Source organism: Vespula pensylvanica, chromosome 10 (genome assembly GCF_014466175.1).
Source record: "Vespula pensylvanica isolate Volc-1 chromosome 10, ASM1446617v1, whole genome shotgun sequence".
Lineage (NCBI taxonomy): Eukaryota > Metazoa > Arthropoda > Insecta > Hymenoptera > Vespidae > Vespula > Vespula pensylvanica.
This window is the reverse complement of record NC_057694.1, coordinates 6,922,145-6,937,379: the sequence shown is the minus strand read 5'-3', so window position 1 is coordinate 6,937,379 and position 15,235 is coordinate 6,922,145. Positions and strand designations below refer to the sequence as shown.

Here is a 15,235-nt window from a genome sequence, read left to right as displayed (position 1 = left end):
CTCTCTCTCTCTCTCTTTGTCTCTCTCTCTCTCTCTCTTTCTCTTTTTGGTCATTTCTGAGGTACTATGTTCTATGAAAACGAGAGCGTAATGTTTAACCTCTCGGGAATTTGCATTATATTCTCGTTGGATAGAGATTTATAATTCTGTATACGTATATGTACAATGAATCAAAAGTAATAATAATCAACTTCTCGAGACTCTATGTATTAAATGTAAAGAATTTTTTTTCATCAGCAATAAAAATCCATAAAGAACAAAAAAAAAAAGAAAAGAAGAATAATGAAAGGACAAACGAAAAGGAGAGAAAAAAAAAGAAAGCACACGTTCGATATTTTTACATTTTCTCTCGTTTTTCTCTTCTTCATCGAGAACTTTGTCGGATAGATAAAAAATAAAAACAAAAAAAAAAAAAAAAAGAAATAATATTCCACCCTTTACTACAGGAAGAAGTTCATTCTTAGGGAGATTTAAGGAAGTCTAGTAGAAAAGAAAACAGAAGAAAAAAGGAGAAAATGAGAAAATAAAAAATAGAAAGAAAAACAGTATGAAAGGCAAGTAAGCGAAAGAAGAAGCGTAGACATCGATATCAGAGTATCGTATACTTGGACGATAGAAAAGGATAGTTAGAAAAAAATCGATAGACGGAGAGACGATTGATAGAGGAATCGGGAGTATGTTCGAGTATGGAGATTCGATTAACACAGTGTAAACTTGATCTAATTCTCGATGCGTCCGAATGATTCTGCCGTGTGATACATGCCTATCGAGTACTCGCACGTACGAGTTTGTTCGAGCTCTTTCATAGAGGGGTAGAGAGAAAGAGAGAGAGAGAGAGAGAGAGAGAGAGAGAGAAAGAGAAAGAGAAAGAAAAAGTATAGTAGTAGGAAAAGGTTATAAAGAATTCACGAGGGTTGGCTAGGAAGCGAGGAAAACGCTATTCGATGCTATTCGTCGTAGCTTAAGTCCAGTATGTCGGATGTACTGATACTTAGAGAAAGAGATAGATAGACAGATAGACGAACGAATAAAGAGAGTTATATATATATATATATATATATATATATATATATAAAGACAGAGATAGAAAAAGAAATGAAAAGAGATAAAATAGGTAAAGTAGACGTGACTTGCATTCGATCGTGCGTGAGATACGTGATTGACGTGGTGAGAGATACGTGGATATATACGTGAGAATGTTGTCCCGATGTTTTCAAACGAAACAAAGCGATCTTGAAAGAGAGAGAGAGAGAGAGAGAGAGAAAGAGAGACAGAGTTACAGAAAAAAAGATAGAGAGAGACAGACAAACATCCAATAGCCTCGTGCAAACGTCATCGTAGTCGCTTTACGATCTTGAAAACTGTATAACGCGATTCTTCTTCAGTCGAAAGAACGATCACAAGACCGACGGATCGACTTAGTCGTTTTCGTTTTCGACTAGCATGAAACCGTAATTATTTTTATTCGAATTTGTATTGATTATTATAAACGATCGTATCGTTGGTAGATTCTTCTTCTTTTTTTTTTTTTTATTCGTTTTTTTTCTTTTTTTCTTTTTTTCTTTCGACGATGTTGTAAATTTTAAACGAATATCGAATTAAGATCGTTGGCTCGATTTGTTTGATGCGCGTTCGAGTTTGTTTAATTCGAAGGTTCCGATCTCACGTGGACGATTGTTGCAAATACTGTGCGTCGCATAGATCGTAAATCGTAGATCAAATAATTTTCAAAGATTTAACGTTTAACATCGATCAAATAATTTCGTTAGCTCGAGAATGAAAACGGACGTTACCGAAGGGAAGGTGCAAATAAAAGCGAGAACTTCGAAAGTAGGTGCCAGTAACGCATGGGCATCCTCTATCACGAAGCGATCGTCATTAAGATATCATATTTTTAAGACGTTTGTCAAATATGTCAGTCTTTATTGCGAACAATCTACTTTGGTGGGTTACAAGTATTTGACCGAGCCACGTAGAACCTGGATCGAAAGGTAATTATTAACATTGATTTATATCGAATTAAATTTTATGTAAGATCGATCTAAATGTACTCTATCGATTTTATATATATATATCTTTTTTTTTTGTTTTATAAATCATTTATAACGTCAATCGAATTTGTTGCGTCAAGTAAACGTATGTACGTTAAGTAGTACGAATTGCAAGTAGTGCGAGTCAATGATCGGACATTTAAGTAATACAAATGAGTTGTCATTTCTTTCAAGTTGTTAACCACTTGATAATTAATAGAATAACGATAACAAATATATGTCAAGTTTGAACGTGAATGGATTAATAATCTTTTGCAACAGTTTCAAGCAGTCGTTCGGTCGGGCGTCTTAAGTAGTACGAATGAATTACATGTTTCTATGATGTTAGATATTTAAGTAGTACAAATTCGTATCAAGTCAGAAATTTAAGTAGTATACATCTATCACTCAGCAATTAATAGAACAACAATTTTTCTCAGTGGTACGAGTCAAGAAATCGCATTCAGACATTTAAGTGATAGGAATACATAGAATTACGTACTTCTACGATGTCAGGCATCAAAGTAGTACAAGTCGAGCATTCGACAATTTTATAGAATTACGATAAAAAATATATTTAAGAATTTCGAGGAATCAATAATTTGAAAACAATAATTCGTTGGTGTTTTTTTCTTTGTTTTATCATTTTAAAAAAAAAGGATCATATGGATCGCGGTGCACCTGACGACAATATGCATATTGGTGTATTTCGTTATCGATGCCTACACAGCTTTCACGACATTGCCGATGGTGACGTCGGTCGAGTCGGATCATTATCCTACCAATCAGATCACGTTTCCAGGTAAACGTTTGACACTTTGCTTTTGATCTTAATCAAAACTCTTGAACCTTTGGCATTATAATTAACACGTACGTAAAACCTATCTATACTTTACGGAAACGTAATATTGCAATTATTATCCGTCGTTCCTCGATCGTGATTCGTTTTATTAACGTGGGAATTGTGCGACGTGCAAATCATGGTGCTAAGGGTCTTTTCGAGAGATCGTAGAAATTTTCTTTTCTACGATCGGATAAAAGGAACGATCGTATGTATATCTAAGAAAATCTTTTCCCCGTTATCATTTTCAGCCATAGCAATCTGCAGTATCAACAGGATAAGTCGACGATCCGCGATGAAAATGGCTATGAAAGTGTGAGAGAGATTTTCATTGTGTTAAATAAACACGAAATGATGACGGTTATGCATGGGAGAACGGGATGGGAATGGAGAGAGGGGGTTGGTAGTGGTCTGCGGTAAAACGAGAGACGGTCGACGACGCAAAATAGAGAGTATCGAATCGAAAGAGGGTGAGACAGGAGGGATGGGTAGACAGAGTGACGAGAAGTAGGGGTGGGTAGAAGCACCGCACCAAATTGCAGTGCATGGCCGATTTCAATCGGGTGTACGCATTGATGTTGCGTCGTCGAGTCTGTTTAGCGAGCATTATTCCAAACGCATTTTATTTGGCCGCGTTAACGCGCCCGTTCGTTCGTTTCCGACCGATTCCCCGAATCGCAAATACGACCGCTTAGAATCGGTCGTGCGAATTACTTTCAAATCATCCCCATAAATACGGAACGTTCGCCGGCGAAAGGAAATATTTCAAATTGAATACCAGAGGAAAAGAGAGAAAGTGTCGGCCCATGCGTTCTAAGCAATTGGATATCTTTTTTTATTTTGTCTATTCCTTCCTTTCTTTCTTTTTTTTTTTATTATTTTTTTTTTATTTTATTTGCTGTCACCGAACTCACGTCGTTTAAAAAAAGTGGATAACGCCGTCGAGCGTCATCGTCGTGTTTTTTTTATTTTTATTCACTTATACGCAAGATTATCGAGGAGATTCAGATTAAAAATTTTTTTTTTTATTTCTTCTTTTCTTCGATTCTTTTTTTAGGGATACGTTTTAAAAATTATCAGAGAATTTGAGGCAGTAATAAGAGTTAGAAGAAGTGGGATTAGTATAGAGAAACATTAAGAAATATATATATATATATATATATATATATATATATATATACACATACATATGAGGAGGAAAATTTAGAGAATACAAATTTCTAACGATAAGACAATACTTCGAGACAAGGTAAGTTCTAATATTTGTACGATCAATTTGATGACGTCTTCAAATTAGAAAGTGGGATAGTAGAAATTTGGTTCTAGAGATCGAGTTACGCATTGTCGAATTGAAACGACAACGTAGTTACTAAACTTTACGATTGTAAAGTTGCTTTGGTACGTTGTTGATCGAAGAAGACTATAGGTACTTTTGTACTTTACGTTTCTCTCTTTCTCTCTCTTTCTCTTTCTCTCTCTCTCTCTATATATATATCTCCCTCTTTCTCTCTATCTCTAACTATTTCTCTTTCGTCGGGTTCTCTTCAACCCTTTGTTTGGATAGTATTTTACACTACTTGTTCCTTGTGAAGCGTCAAAGACGATAAAATGAAAGATCGAAGATCGAGGTAGAGAAATATTTCCGTGAGAGAAGTAGAAACTTTCGAACTTTTCACGTCAAATATGAAACTAAGTTTTATTCTCGAGGTATAATAAATATATATATATATATATACATATATATATATATGTATGTATGTATGTATGTATGTATGTATGTATGTATGTATGTATGTATTAACCGATAAAAGAAAGGATATAATAAAAAAGAGCGAAAAGAAGAAAAAAAAAATGGAAAATCAGAAACTTCAACGATATCTTTCTTCTTCGGATATTGTACTAAGCGGTCGACTAAAAAAGTTCCTAGATGAATCAGAAGTTTCTAGAAAATTTTAAAGATCGATTACTCCTTTTCTTCGACATTCTTTAGACTAATTTCTTTTCTTATTTCTTCTTTTCTTTTCTTTTTTTTTTCAAATTGTGAAACCACACTTTCCTAACTTATGCAACTTTGAAAAATCTTCAAAACTAATAATCGATTCGTAAAAACGCTTAACAATTTTCGACCCCGTGTCGTATAATATTGGTATTAAATAGTTAACGTGGTTTTGAAGTAATATAATATTCACTAATGGCTGATAGAGGATTTAGGAATTTCTTGGCTAACGTTAACGTTAAGGAAATTAATATTTTATATAAGAAAGGAAAATTCTTGTTAAAGTAGACTCGTGCGATACGATACGAAGATCAGTTGATCCGTGCACGATCGATGCTTCGTTTTCTGCGTTCTTAAACGAAGATGTATGTATATTATACACTCATACATATATATAGTCTTTTGCAATAATGTTGCTTCGACCGCTACAACGAACTTATTAACCACCGACATGCGCAAGATATTACAGCTATAAAGCTTACCACATAAACGTATAACATCGTAATACATAAATATATATATATATATATATATATATATATATATATATATATGTTTATACGTAGATGAGAGAAGTATATAAACGGAAATGGGAAGTTATAAAGATAACGTATAAGCGTGTTTAAACGACGTAGTAATTTTGACGGATCATTAAAAACATATTACACTCGTTATGGATAGTAATTTTTCGTTAGACGATGGTCACACCATCAACCACCATTACATCGTTATATTAATTTATGATTCGGAGGATTAACGACGATGCAGGGCACATATCGTTCTAGGTAATACTAAACCGGTATTAACGATCTTTATGATATTATGTATTTTTAAGCATGACTAAATGATGTATTACCTACGTGTTCAAATAATGGACGATTGAATTTTCTTTTTTTTTTTTATGTCATATATATATATATATATATATATATTCAATTATCTTGATTACATGATAATATTAATAATAATTACTAATTAATAATAATAATAATATAATAATAATTATTATTATATTATGTAACATATACTTATCTATATACATACACATAGTACGGGATAAATTAACAACAACAACAACAACAACAACAACAACAATAATAATAATATTAATAATAATAATATAATTACTAACATAAATAATAATAATTATTATTATTAATGTTAATTTATCCCCTCCTATGTATGTGTGTATATAGGTAGGTATATGTTACGTATTTAACATTGGATCATTTGACGTTGTACGAAAATTGATGAAGATCCTGAGAATCTATGATTATATTTAATGAAGCGTTCATATATACGAAAATCCATGGTCTCTTCGATCCATCCAGTATAAGAGGAACCCAGTGCGTTACTTAGAACTTCTATGAGCTTGAAATTCACGACGTTAATGGAATAGACATTTCGTGAATTACCGATTCAAAACTATTCTCCAAGTTACCGATAGAGTTTCTCTCTCTCTCTCTCTCTCTCTCTCTTTCTCTCTTTCTCTCTCTCTTACTCCTTCTCTCTCTTTCCCTTTACTCGTATCTTTCCATTGGCCTTCATGGTGAATACCATTTCGGTACTTTGTGCTTCCATATTATATGAAAACTTATCTTCATGCTCAGCGAGTTAGTATTTCAATGTTTCTCTTCGAGTTTTCACCTCGTCGATTCTTCCGGAAAATTCTCTCTCTCTCTCTTTCTCTCTCTATCTATGTATCTATCTATATGTCTTTCTCTATCTCTATCTCTCTTTCTCTCTCTTTCTCTTTCGTGAAAATTTGTCGATTAAATAACACTTTGAATACACGATAAATTTGTTCGTCAGAATTACGAAGTCAAACGTAATTTGCGCGAAACGATGGATGTAACAATATTATGGTATTGATTATAGTCTCGTGGTTTATTATAGTTCTCTCTCTCTCTTTTTTTTTTTTTTTTTTTTTTTTTTTTGATCTTACACCGACATTACACAGTTACAGATCAAACGTCACTAAACTGTCCAGCGACGAAATTTTAGAATTGATCGAACAATTGGGAGACGCTTACAATTCGATGCACAGGTTCGAAATAACACGATACGACGAATTGAATCGTGTTTTACTGGATTTTTACGAGGGTGATTACGACATGGACGCCATAATGAAAGAAGTGAGAATATAAATTTCCATGATTTCTTTTCTTTCTTCTTCTTCTTCTTCTTCTTCTTTTTCTTTTTTTTATACGTTCAAACGAACGAAAAAAATTGATCGAGATCGATCCTACTTTTTTATTTGTTTCAGTTGACACCACAATGTACCCTTATGTTGATCAAGTGTTTATTCAACGGCAACGAATATAATTGTTCGGAACTTTTCTCTTTCGAAAAAACCCAGGATGGATATTGTTGTACTTTTAATTATATAATTAAAGGCAATACAAAGTGAGTTTAAAACAATTTCAATGAAGTTTTGTCGAATTTAAAATAATCGTCGATCGGACAGATATTATTTCACGATAATATATATATATATATATATATATATATATATATAGGGTGTTCATGAAGGTTGGAACTAAATTTATATTACATATAAATTATATCAATCGATTGATACAATCGAATAGATAAAAGAAGTTTATATAAACTTATGTTTAAAAATGTTTTACATGGATTAACTCAACGTTAATAAAATTTTTGTTTCTTTTTTTCTGGTTTTTTTTTTTTTTTTTTTTACAGCAACGACGAGGAACCAATGGAAGTGAGAACTGTGAAGGATTTAGGAATCGAACGTGGTCTTACAGTCGTGATGGAACCTTTCCTGGACGATTACTTTTACACTTTTCTTCCCGTTATCGGATGGAAGGTAAGAGAGAAATAAAGAAAGAAAGAAAGGAAAAAAGAGAGAGATAGATAGAGAGAGAGAGAGAGAGAGACAGAGAGAGGGTAATAGTACTCCTGAGATCATTTCAAACAATCAGAAATCCATTTTACATCGGACATTTTCACCATTTAGTAATTACATTACGTAATTTTTTTTTTATGAGTATTCGAAGACAAGGTATAAACACTTAATATTATTCGTTTCGATGAATGGATTTTAAAAAATAATTTATCAACAGAGATATACGATTTAACGAGTGTACCTTCTAACGTCCGTTTATCTATAAAAAAAAATAATCAAAGAAAAACAAAAAAAAAAAAAAAGAAAACTATTTTACAACGTGTAAAAAAATATAAATAAATATTTAACGTTATCGACCTACGATATTTTTTTTTCATTTCTTTTTTTTTTTTTAAAGGACTCTTTTTTATAACAAAGCTTTTTATCAACACACACACACACACATATATATATATATATACATACATCTATAAGAAGAAAGATCGATAAAATTAGTCGAGAATTTAAACGATTATTAAATTTCACATTACCAAGTGTAGAAAGGATGTAAACGGGACTGAACCGGACCGAGCCATCTTTCGCACCTTTCATTTTTCTCATCAACGAGACGACCATTAACTACTCAACATCTGTGCTTCATTCAACGGAAAGTACTATAACCGACACGAGGCACGACGATAAAAAGCTCACAAAAGTCATTAGCGAACGCAGGAAGGGTATAATCCCTTCTCCAAGTAATCCTCGTCCGCAGCGGTTGTTACCTCCGTCCAAAATGTTTTTTACACGTTCCACCATTGTAAATGGACATTGTCGTGTCGTTTTCTCTTTCTCTCTGTTTCTCTCTCTTGTTCTCTTTCTCTATTTTCCTTTCTGTCTTTCTTTTTCGTACTTTCGCTCACGTAAACGCTTTCCTGCGTGACATGCTTTCGGCGCAAGTTACATGTCCATCCTCCGTAATGACAGTTCTCTCTCTTTCTCTCTCTCTCTCTCTTTCTCTTTCTGCGTGTGTCTCTCTTTGTCTCTCAAACTGAGAGAAAAGAAAAGAATTTTCTCTCAGCAACATTTATCAAAGTATTTAAATTTTTACCAAAGTATTTCGACGTATACCACGTCTTCCATCTATCTCTCTTTTACCAATAATAGACTTGCCTTATTTCTTGTTTTTATTTACAAATAATAATAATACCGATAATAATAAGGATGATAATGAGAATGATAGTATTTATTATAAGGATTACAATCTATCATACAGTTCAATTGAAAGTACGAAGATAGTGTAGATACATATAAGAAGAATTAAATAGCAATAAATTATTTATCGCGCGATAATATTGCGTTTGGGTTATCTGACACGATTATCTCATGATTCTTGAAAGAAGAGAATATGACGAGTCACATGAAAAAAAATTAACAACATAAAAAAATTAAAAAAAAAAAAAGAAAATTATTTTCAATGGATTTAATCGAAATATATCGAAATATTTAATTATGGTTAACGACAACGATAAAAGAAAAAAATCTATATGTGTATTTCATATTAGCCGATAAAAATATCGTTCTCGCTCGTTAAATTAAATTAGAAATTAAATTAAAAACAAAAAGAAAAAGAAAAGAAAGGAATAGCAAAATTCGTGTTATTCGTTATTAGCATTAATTACCATTTATCTTATGTTAATTTGAATAATATCGTAAGGATAATATGTAAATGAGTGACGTGTATAAGTGTGTCCTGTATAGGTGACGTTGTTTAATCCAACCGATTATCCCGATAACATCAGCGGCGGTGTCACCGAGGTGCTCGTTTCGCCGTTATTGGAATCCTACTTGGAAATCGAGGCTGTATCCTTCTACAGCACCGGTCAAACCAAATCGTATCCAATTTCAAAACGGAAGTGCATATTCCCTAACGAGATTCGAACTCGTTATGGTGACTACAGTTACAGCGATTGCTTGGTCGATTGCAGGGAACAGCTAATATGGAAAATGTGCAAGTGCATTCCATTTTATCTTCCAACACGTACCGAAGTCAATTCTAAATGTTAGTATATCAAGATAATCATATATGTGTGTGTGTGTGTGTGTGTGTATTTATTATTTTCAATGTTTTATATTAATATTTCAAAAATTCATCATTATTATTTCAACGCATAGATATATCTGTATATAACGTAGGTATGGATGGGATTGATTAGAATATAATGATCAGTGATAAGATAAAGAGAGAAAAGAAAATAGGCAAAAGAAAACAAAGAGAGAGAACAATAAGCAAATAGATAAAATGGATAATGCTAGATTATTAAGAATTCGGAATCGATGAGATTTTGCGATAATTTGAATCTTTTCCTTTTCTTTTTTTTTTTTTTTTGTCGCGTCACCATTCGAATAAATCTTATCGCAAATGATAATAATAATAATAATAATAATAATAATAATAATAATAATAATTTTTTAATAGAATAATTGATGATTTTACGTTTCATTATTGGAGACGATCAGTCCTTTAAATAATTATATTTTACGAGAGATATCTCACGATCATTCTGTCAAGCAAATTAAAATATACATGAAATAGATGCATATCCATGCTGGTGCATGCATTAAGTGCATTCGTTGAAATCGGATTAGAGACTCGTTCCTGACCGATTATTTTTGCAAGAGGAATCGATATCGTTATATATATATATATATATATATATATATATTATTATTATTAAAAAATATACATATATTAAAAAAATAAAAGAAAAAAATTAATGAATAAAATAATAATAATAATAATAATAATAATAATAATAATAATAATAATAATAATAACAATAATAATCAAAATGCGTTTGTCATTTCGTATCAATCTCATAAAGCTCGCACAATCGAATCGAATCGAAGGATCATCGATGTCCTCTCGAGACGTGAACGGGAAATGGAAGAGAGAGAGAAAGAGAGAGAGAGAGAGAGAGAGAGAGAGAGAGAGAGAGAGAGAGAGAGAGAGAGAGAGAGAGAGAGAAAGAGAGAGCATCGCAAACTATTCGGCGATATTGTCAATCGATGTCATTCGACCAAAAAATCGAAGAAGCTATTCCATTTTCTTTCCTTCGTTTTCTTCTCTTTTCCAATAGAAAAAAAAAAAAAAGAAATAAAAATCAATTTTCTTTCCTTTTTTCTTTAAAACTTTTTTCTAATCAATAACGATGAAATTAGAATACGAATACACACGCGATACGTAGAGAAACACGGCAAATCTTTTTCTTTTCTATCGGAAACATAAGAAAAAAAAGTTTCTAATCAAAAGTAAAAAACAGCATTGCTGCCGTTTAAAAATTCACCTCTAATTCCGATCATCTAATTTTCTGTTATCTCTTCTTTCTATTAATTTTTTTTCTTTCCATTTTCTTTCTTTTCTTTTTTTTTCTTTTTTTTTTCATTTTTTTTTCCTTTTAACGATATCAATTCGTACGTTAAATTCCGCAATACGCTTTCTTATTACTCGCCATAGCTAATTAGACATAATTAGATCCCTCGTTAGTTTTTTAGATATTCATCCATTGATAGAAATTCTTCTAAGGGAATAAAACTCATATTTTCTCTCTCTCTCTCTCTCTCTCTCTCTCTCTCTCTCTCTTTCTATTCAGTATCTCTATCTTCTATTTCTCTCTTATCTCCGATGCAATCTGTAAAGAAACGTTGCCGAGAGTATTGCAGGCGTACAGTTCGCGTTCTCCCGAGCTTTGTAACGAGGCTTTACTGCGGCTAACTTAAAGCGTTTAAAGCCGATCGCACGAAACGGATTCAAGCGACGACGAAGGGATTAAGCGATGACTGGAACTTGAACGAGGGCGAACGAAATGCTCTCTGGTCGAACGTGAAACTTCTGCTCTTCTTCTTGCGCCCGGTATCTTTACTTCGACTTACGTACTTCTCTATATAGTTTATCGATCATTCGAAAAAGAAGAGAGAAGAAAAAAAAAAGGAATCTAATGTCCGTATCACTCTCATTTTTCTAATTCATCTTGAGTCGAATCAAATCGAATCGAATCAAATGTTTCTTCATGCCTTTTTTCTCTATGTTCTTCTTTCTCATTTTTTTACTTGTTCGTTTATTTATTGATTGATTTATTTATCTATTAATTAATTAATTAATTAATTTATTTATTTATTTATTTGCTTTTTTGATTTACGAAATTAACAAACGAATGTTTTTTTTACGAGCGATATATATATATATATATATGTTGTTAATATATGTACGTTTCTTTTCTTTTCTTTTCTTTTTTTTTCTTTATAACAGATGGAAGAAGAGCTTGCACGTTGACAGACATGCCTTGCTTAAATCATTACAAATGTAAGTGACATCATCGTTAACATCAAAACGATGTTAATTAATTTTTCTCTCTACGTTCTATTATAACGATCTATTTATCTTTTAATTTCAGCCGAGTGGTTGACCGTATTTCCTCACGAAGAAGAGACATTAAATATCACGATGAATAATTACAAATCGTTACATTGTAAAAGTTGTTATCCCTCATGTCAAGACGTTGTTTATACCATGCATAGTTCTTTCTCTACGATGCAACCTGGATTTTACGAGACGTCATTGTTGTAAATATAATACGACGGAATAATTATTGATTTCATAATTAATTATAATATATAATAAAACATTTCTTCTTATTCTTATTATATTTGTCTTGCGTTTTAGAAACAATTTCAATATCGTCGATCAAAGTATCATTCATGTATTCTTTTCGAAGTATGGTACGGTTAGATTGAAACAAGATATATCTTACACCTGGTATGAACTTTTGAGTAAGTTATATTTTTAATCTTTTTTCGAGACTTTCGTATATATATATATATACATACATACATATACACATATATATCTATGTATGTATGTAAATATATATAAACGTTCGATAGATCCTAAATCAAAATATGCAAGATAAAAAAAGATTCGTTCGAGAACGTCACCCTCTCGAAACACGATAAATTCACTTTGTTTTTTGATCGAACTTTTTTCGATGTACCACTACCCCTTTCCGAAAACCCAAGCTTTATTTATTTTTCTCGGGCCAAAGAGAAAAAGAAAATAAAAGGAAAAAAGAAAAATAAATCCTCGGTTTTCGATTCTTTCACGCGTAACGAGACAATCTTTCTTTTTTTATTTTATTTTATTTTATTTTTTTTTTATTTACTCCGTTCTCTCTTTTTATTTTTACACGTAGACGGGTAACAATCGAAAATATTTTTTGTAATAACGACGTGGATCTTCATTACGAGGGTCGATTATTTCAAAGAATGTGATTCCATTCCTTTCTATTTGAGATATCGATATACATCGAGATATCGATATTAAAACGATTTTCTTAAAGTGTTCGATAATTTTTCAAGAAGAACAATTATATATATATTTATGTTTTTCAATTAATAAGTATAGAAATGTCGGAATGTCTATGACTTATGTTAAATCACAATCATACATACATACATACATACATACATACATACATATATATATATAATAATAAATAAATCTATTCTTTCATTTTTATCTTTCTCCTCTTTTCAATTTTATTTCGATTACATTTTCGAATTTGAAATAGGACATAATTATTTATCAATTAATTTCTAATCTTTTATATATATATATATATATTTTTTTTTTCGATGAAAATTTAAACGTAGAAAATCGTTTGTGTTTCTTTTAAAAAATATGAGTTTCGAATCGGTATAGGACCATTCATAGTTTTAAGATCAGATTCGAAAAATTCGAATCGATTATTCAAATGATACAAAACAAATCGTTAAAAGGACTGACGTTTATTTTACAGGTGATATCGGAGGTATTTGCGGGGTCTTCATCGGGTTTAGCCTCATCAGCGTTGTCGAGTTAATTTATTTCTTCGTTCTTCTACTTTTCGATCTTTACAAAAGCTACGATCCAAATAGTGAGGAAATCGATATAGAAATTCCTCGAAAGGAGGCAACGATGTATACCATATATTGGAACGAATTGGTACCGAAAACTAGAATTGAGAAGGATTTGCTTCGTCATCGTAAAGTCGAACGATACTAATAACGTAATTAATAATCCTATGTAGTGATGATCCTTAATAATAATTATATCGTCGTTAATATTAATGATTCCGTCGCTAATATTAATGACATTAATATTACAATATACAATGTTTTCTCTCCTTTCTATTCTTTTCTTCTTCTTTCTTTCTTCTTATTTTCCTTAAAAATTTTATTTTAATATTAAATTTGACTTCAGATATAAAGATGAAGCGATACGTCCATCTTTAACTGAGCAAACGATCAACGATTTGTAACGTATTATAATTAGAGATTTCGATCGAATAATAATACAAAAAAAGGAAAAGAAAAGCAGAAAGAAAAAAAAAAAAAAGAAAAAAGAAGGATAGAGAAGAGGAACGTCTCTTGTTAAGATATTTTTTATAGAGGAAGTAACACGTAGTAGAAAAATAAAGCCACTGGATGGCAAATATTTTTAACGAGACAGATACTAAACGTCTTGCGGTCCGGTGAATGGTGTTGAGAAAGAAGAGAAAAAGAAAGGAAAAGAAAGAAAGAAAGAAAGAAAGAAAGAAAGAAAGAGAGAAAGAAAAGAAAAGAAAAGAAAAGAAAAGAAAAGAAAAGAAAAGAATAGAATAGAAAGAGTAAGATGAGAAGATAGAGAAGATGGCAGAGCCGAACAAGCAGGCTACTCGTCGAAGAAAAATGTTGCCATCAAGAAAGACAGAGAAAAAGAGAGAGAGAGAGAGAGAGAGAGAGAGAGAAAGAGAGAGAAGAGACTCCTTAACGCTATAATAATCTTCCGTTACGGTTTCAACGTCGTAATAACCGTATCGAGCTTTCGTAGATAGATCGTTCACGATTACGCGTTATGTGGTTGTGTGCAAGCGCGATGGCATCAGATTCGCTGTAAAAGAATTCATTAATTAAACTGCACCGAGACTTTACTATATATATATGTATGTATATATATATCTTTCTCTTTCTCTCTATATATCTCTCTCTTTTTCTCTCTCTTTCACACGCATACATTTTACGTTGGTTGACCGAGAAGCCTGATAAATCTAACACGCGACGACCCGTGACATTGATGCATTATTAATGCTAACGAGAAGAACGTTGGAAAGACTTTGACATGAACTGGTTCTCCTTCTTCTCCTCCTCCTCCCTCCTACTTTCTCTTCTTTACTAATCCTCCTACATCACCCTCCTCCTCTACTTTATTTCTTTCTGGATCCTCCTAACTCAACCTTTCTCTCTTCTACGGTGCAGAGATAAAAGACGCATGTAAAAGAAATAAATATTAAATAAAATAAAATAAAAAAAAAAGAGAGAAAGATAAATAAAGAATAAATAAGTTTTTCTAACCTAAAACTTTCTTCCTAATCTACGTTTTTCTCATTCGGTATCATTATTAATTAACTACGATTAACTTGTCACGAAATTTCGTTACGAAATCACGA

At 31.8% G+C, this 15,235-nt stretch overlaps 1 protein-coding gene across 1 annotated transcript; it reads left to right on the top strand.

The window, feature by feature from the left end:
* The first annotated feature begins 1,646 nt into the window (after window positions 1-1,646).
* LOC122632731 (sodium channel protein Nach-like) lies at window positions 1,647-13,877 on the top strand. Its single transcript, XM_043819905.1, has 11 exons — window positions 1,647-1,991; window positions 2,690-2,832; window positions 3,123-3,186; window positions 6,828-7,002; window positions 7,134-7,273; window positions 7,571-7,697; window positions 9,474-9,774; window positions 12,022-12,075; window positions 12,167-12,335; window positions 12,436-12,542; window positions 13,568-13,877. Exons 1-11 carry the CDS (start codon window positions 1,777-1,779, stop codon window positions 13,810-13,812), a joined length of 1,740 nt encoding a protein of 579 aa, XP_043675840.1. The 5' UTR covers window positions 1,647-1,776; the 3' UTR covers window positions 13,813-13,877.
* Window positions 13,878-15,235: the final 1,358 nt, after the last annotated feature.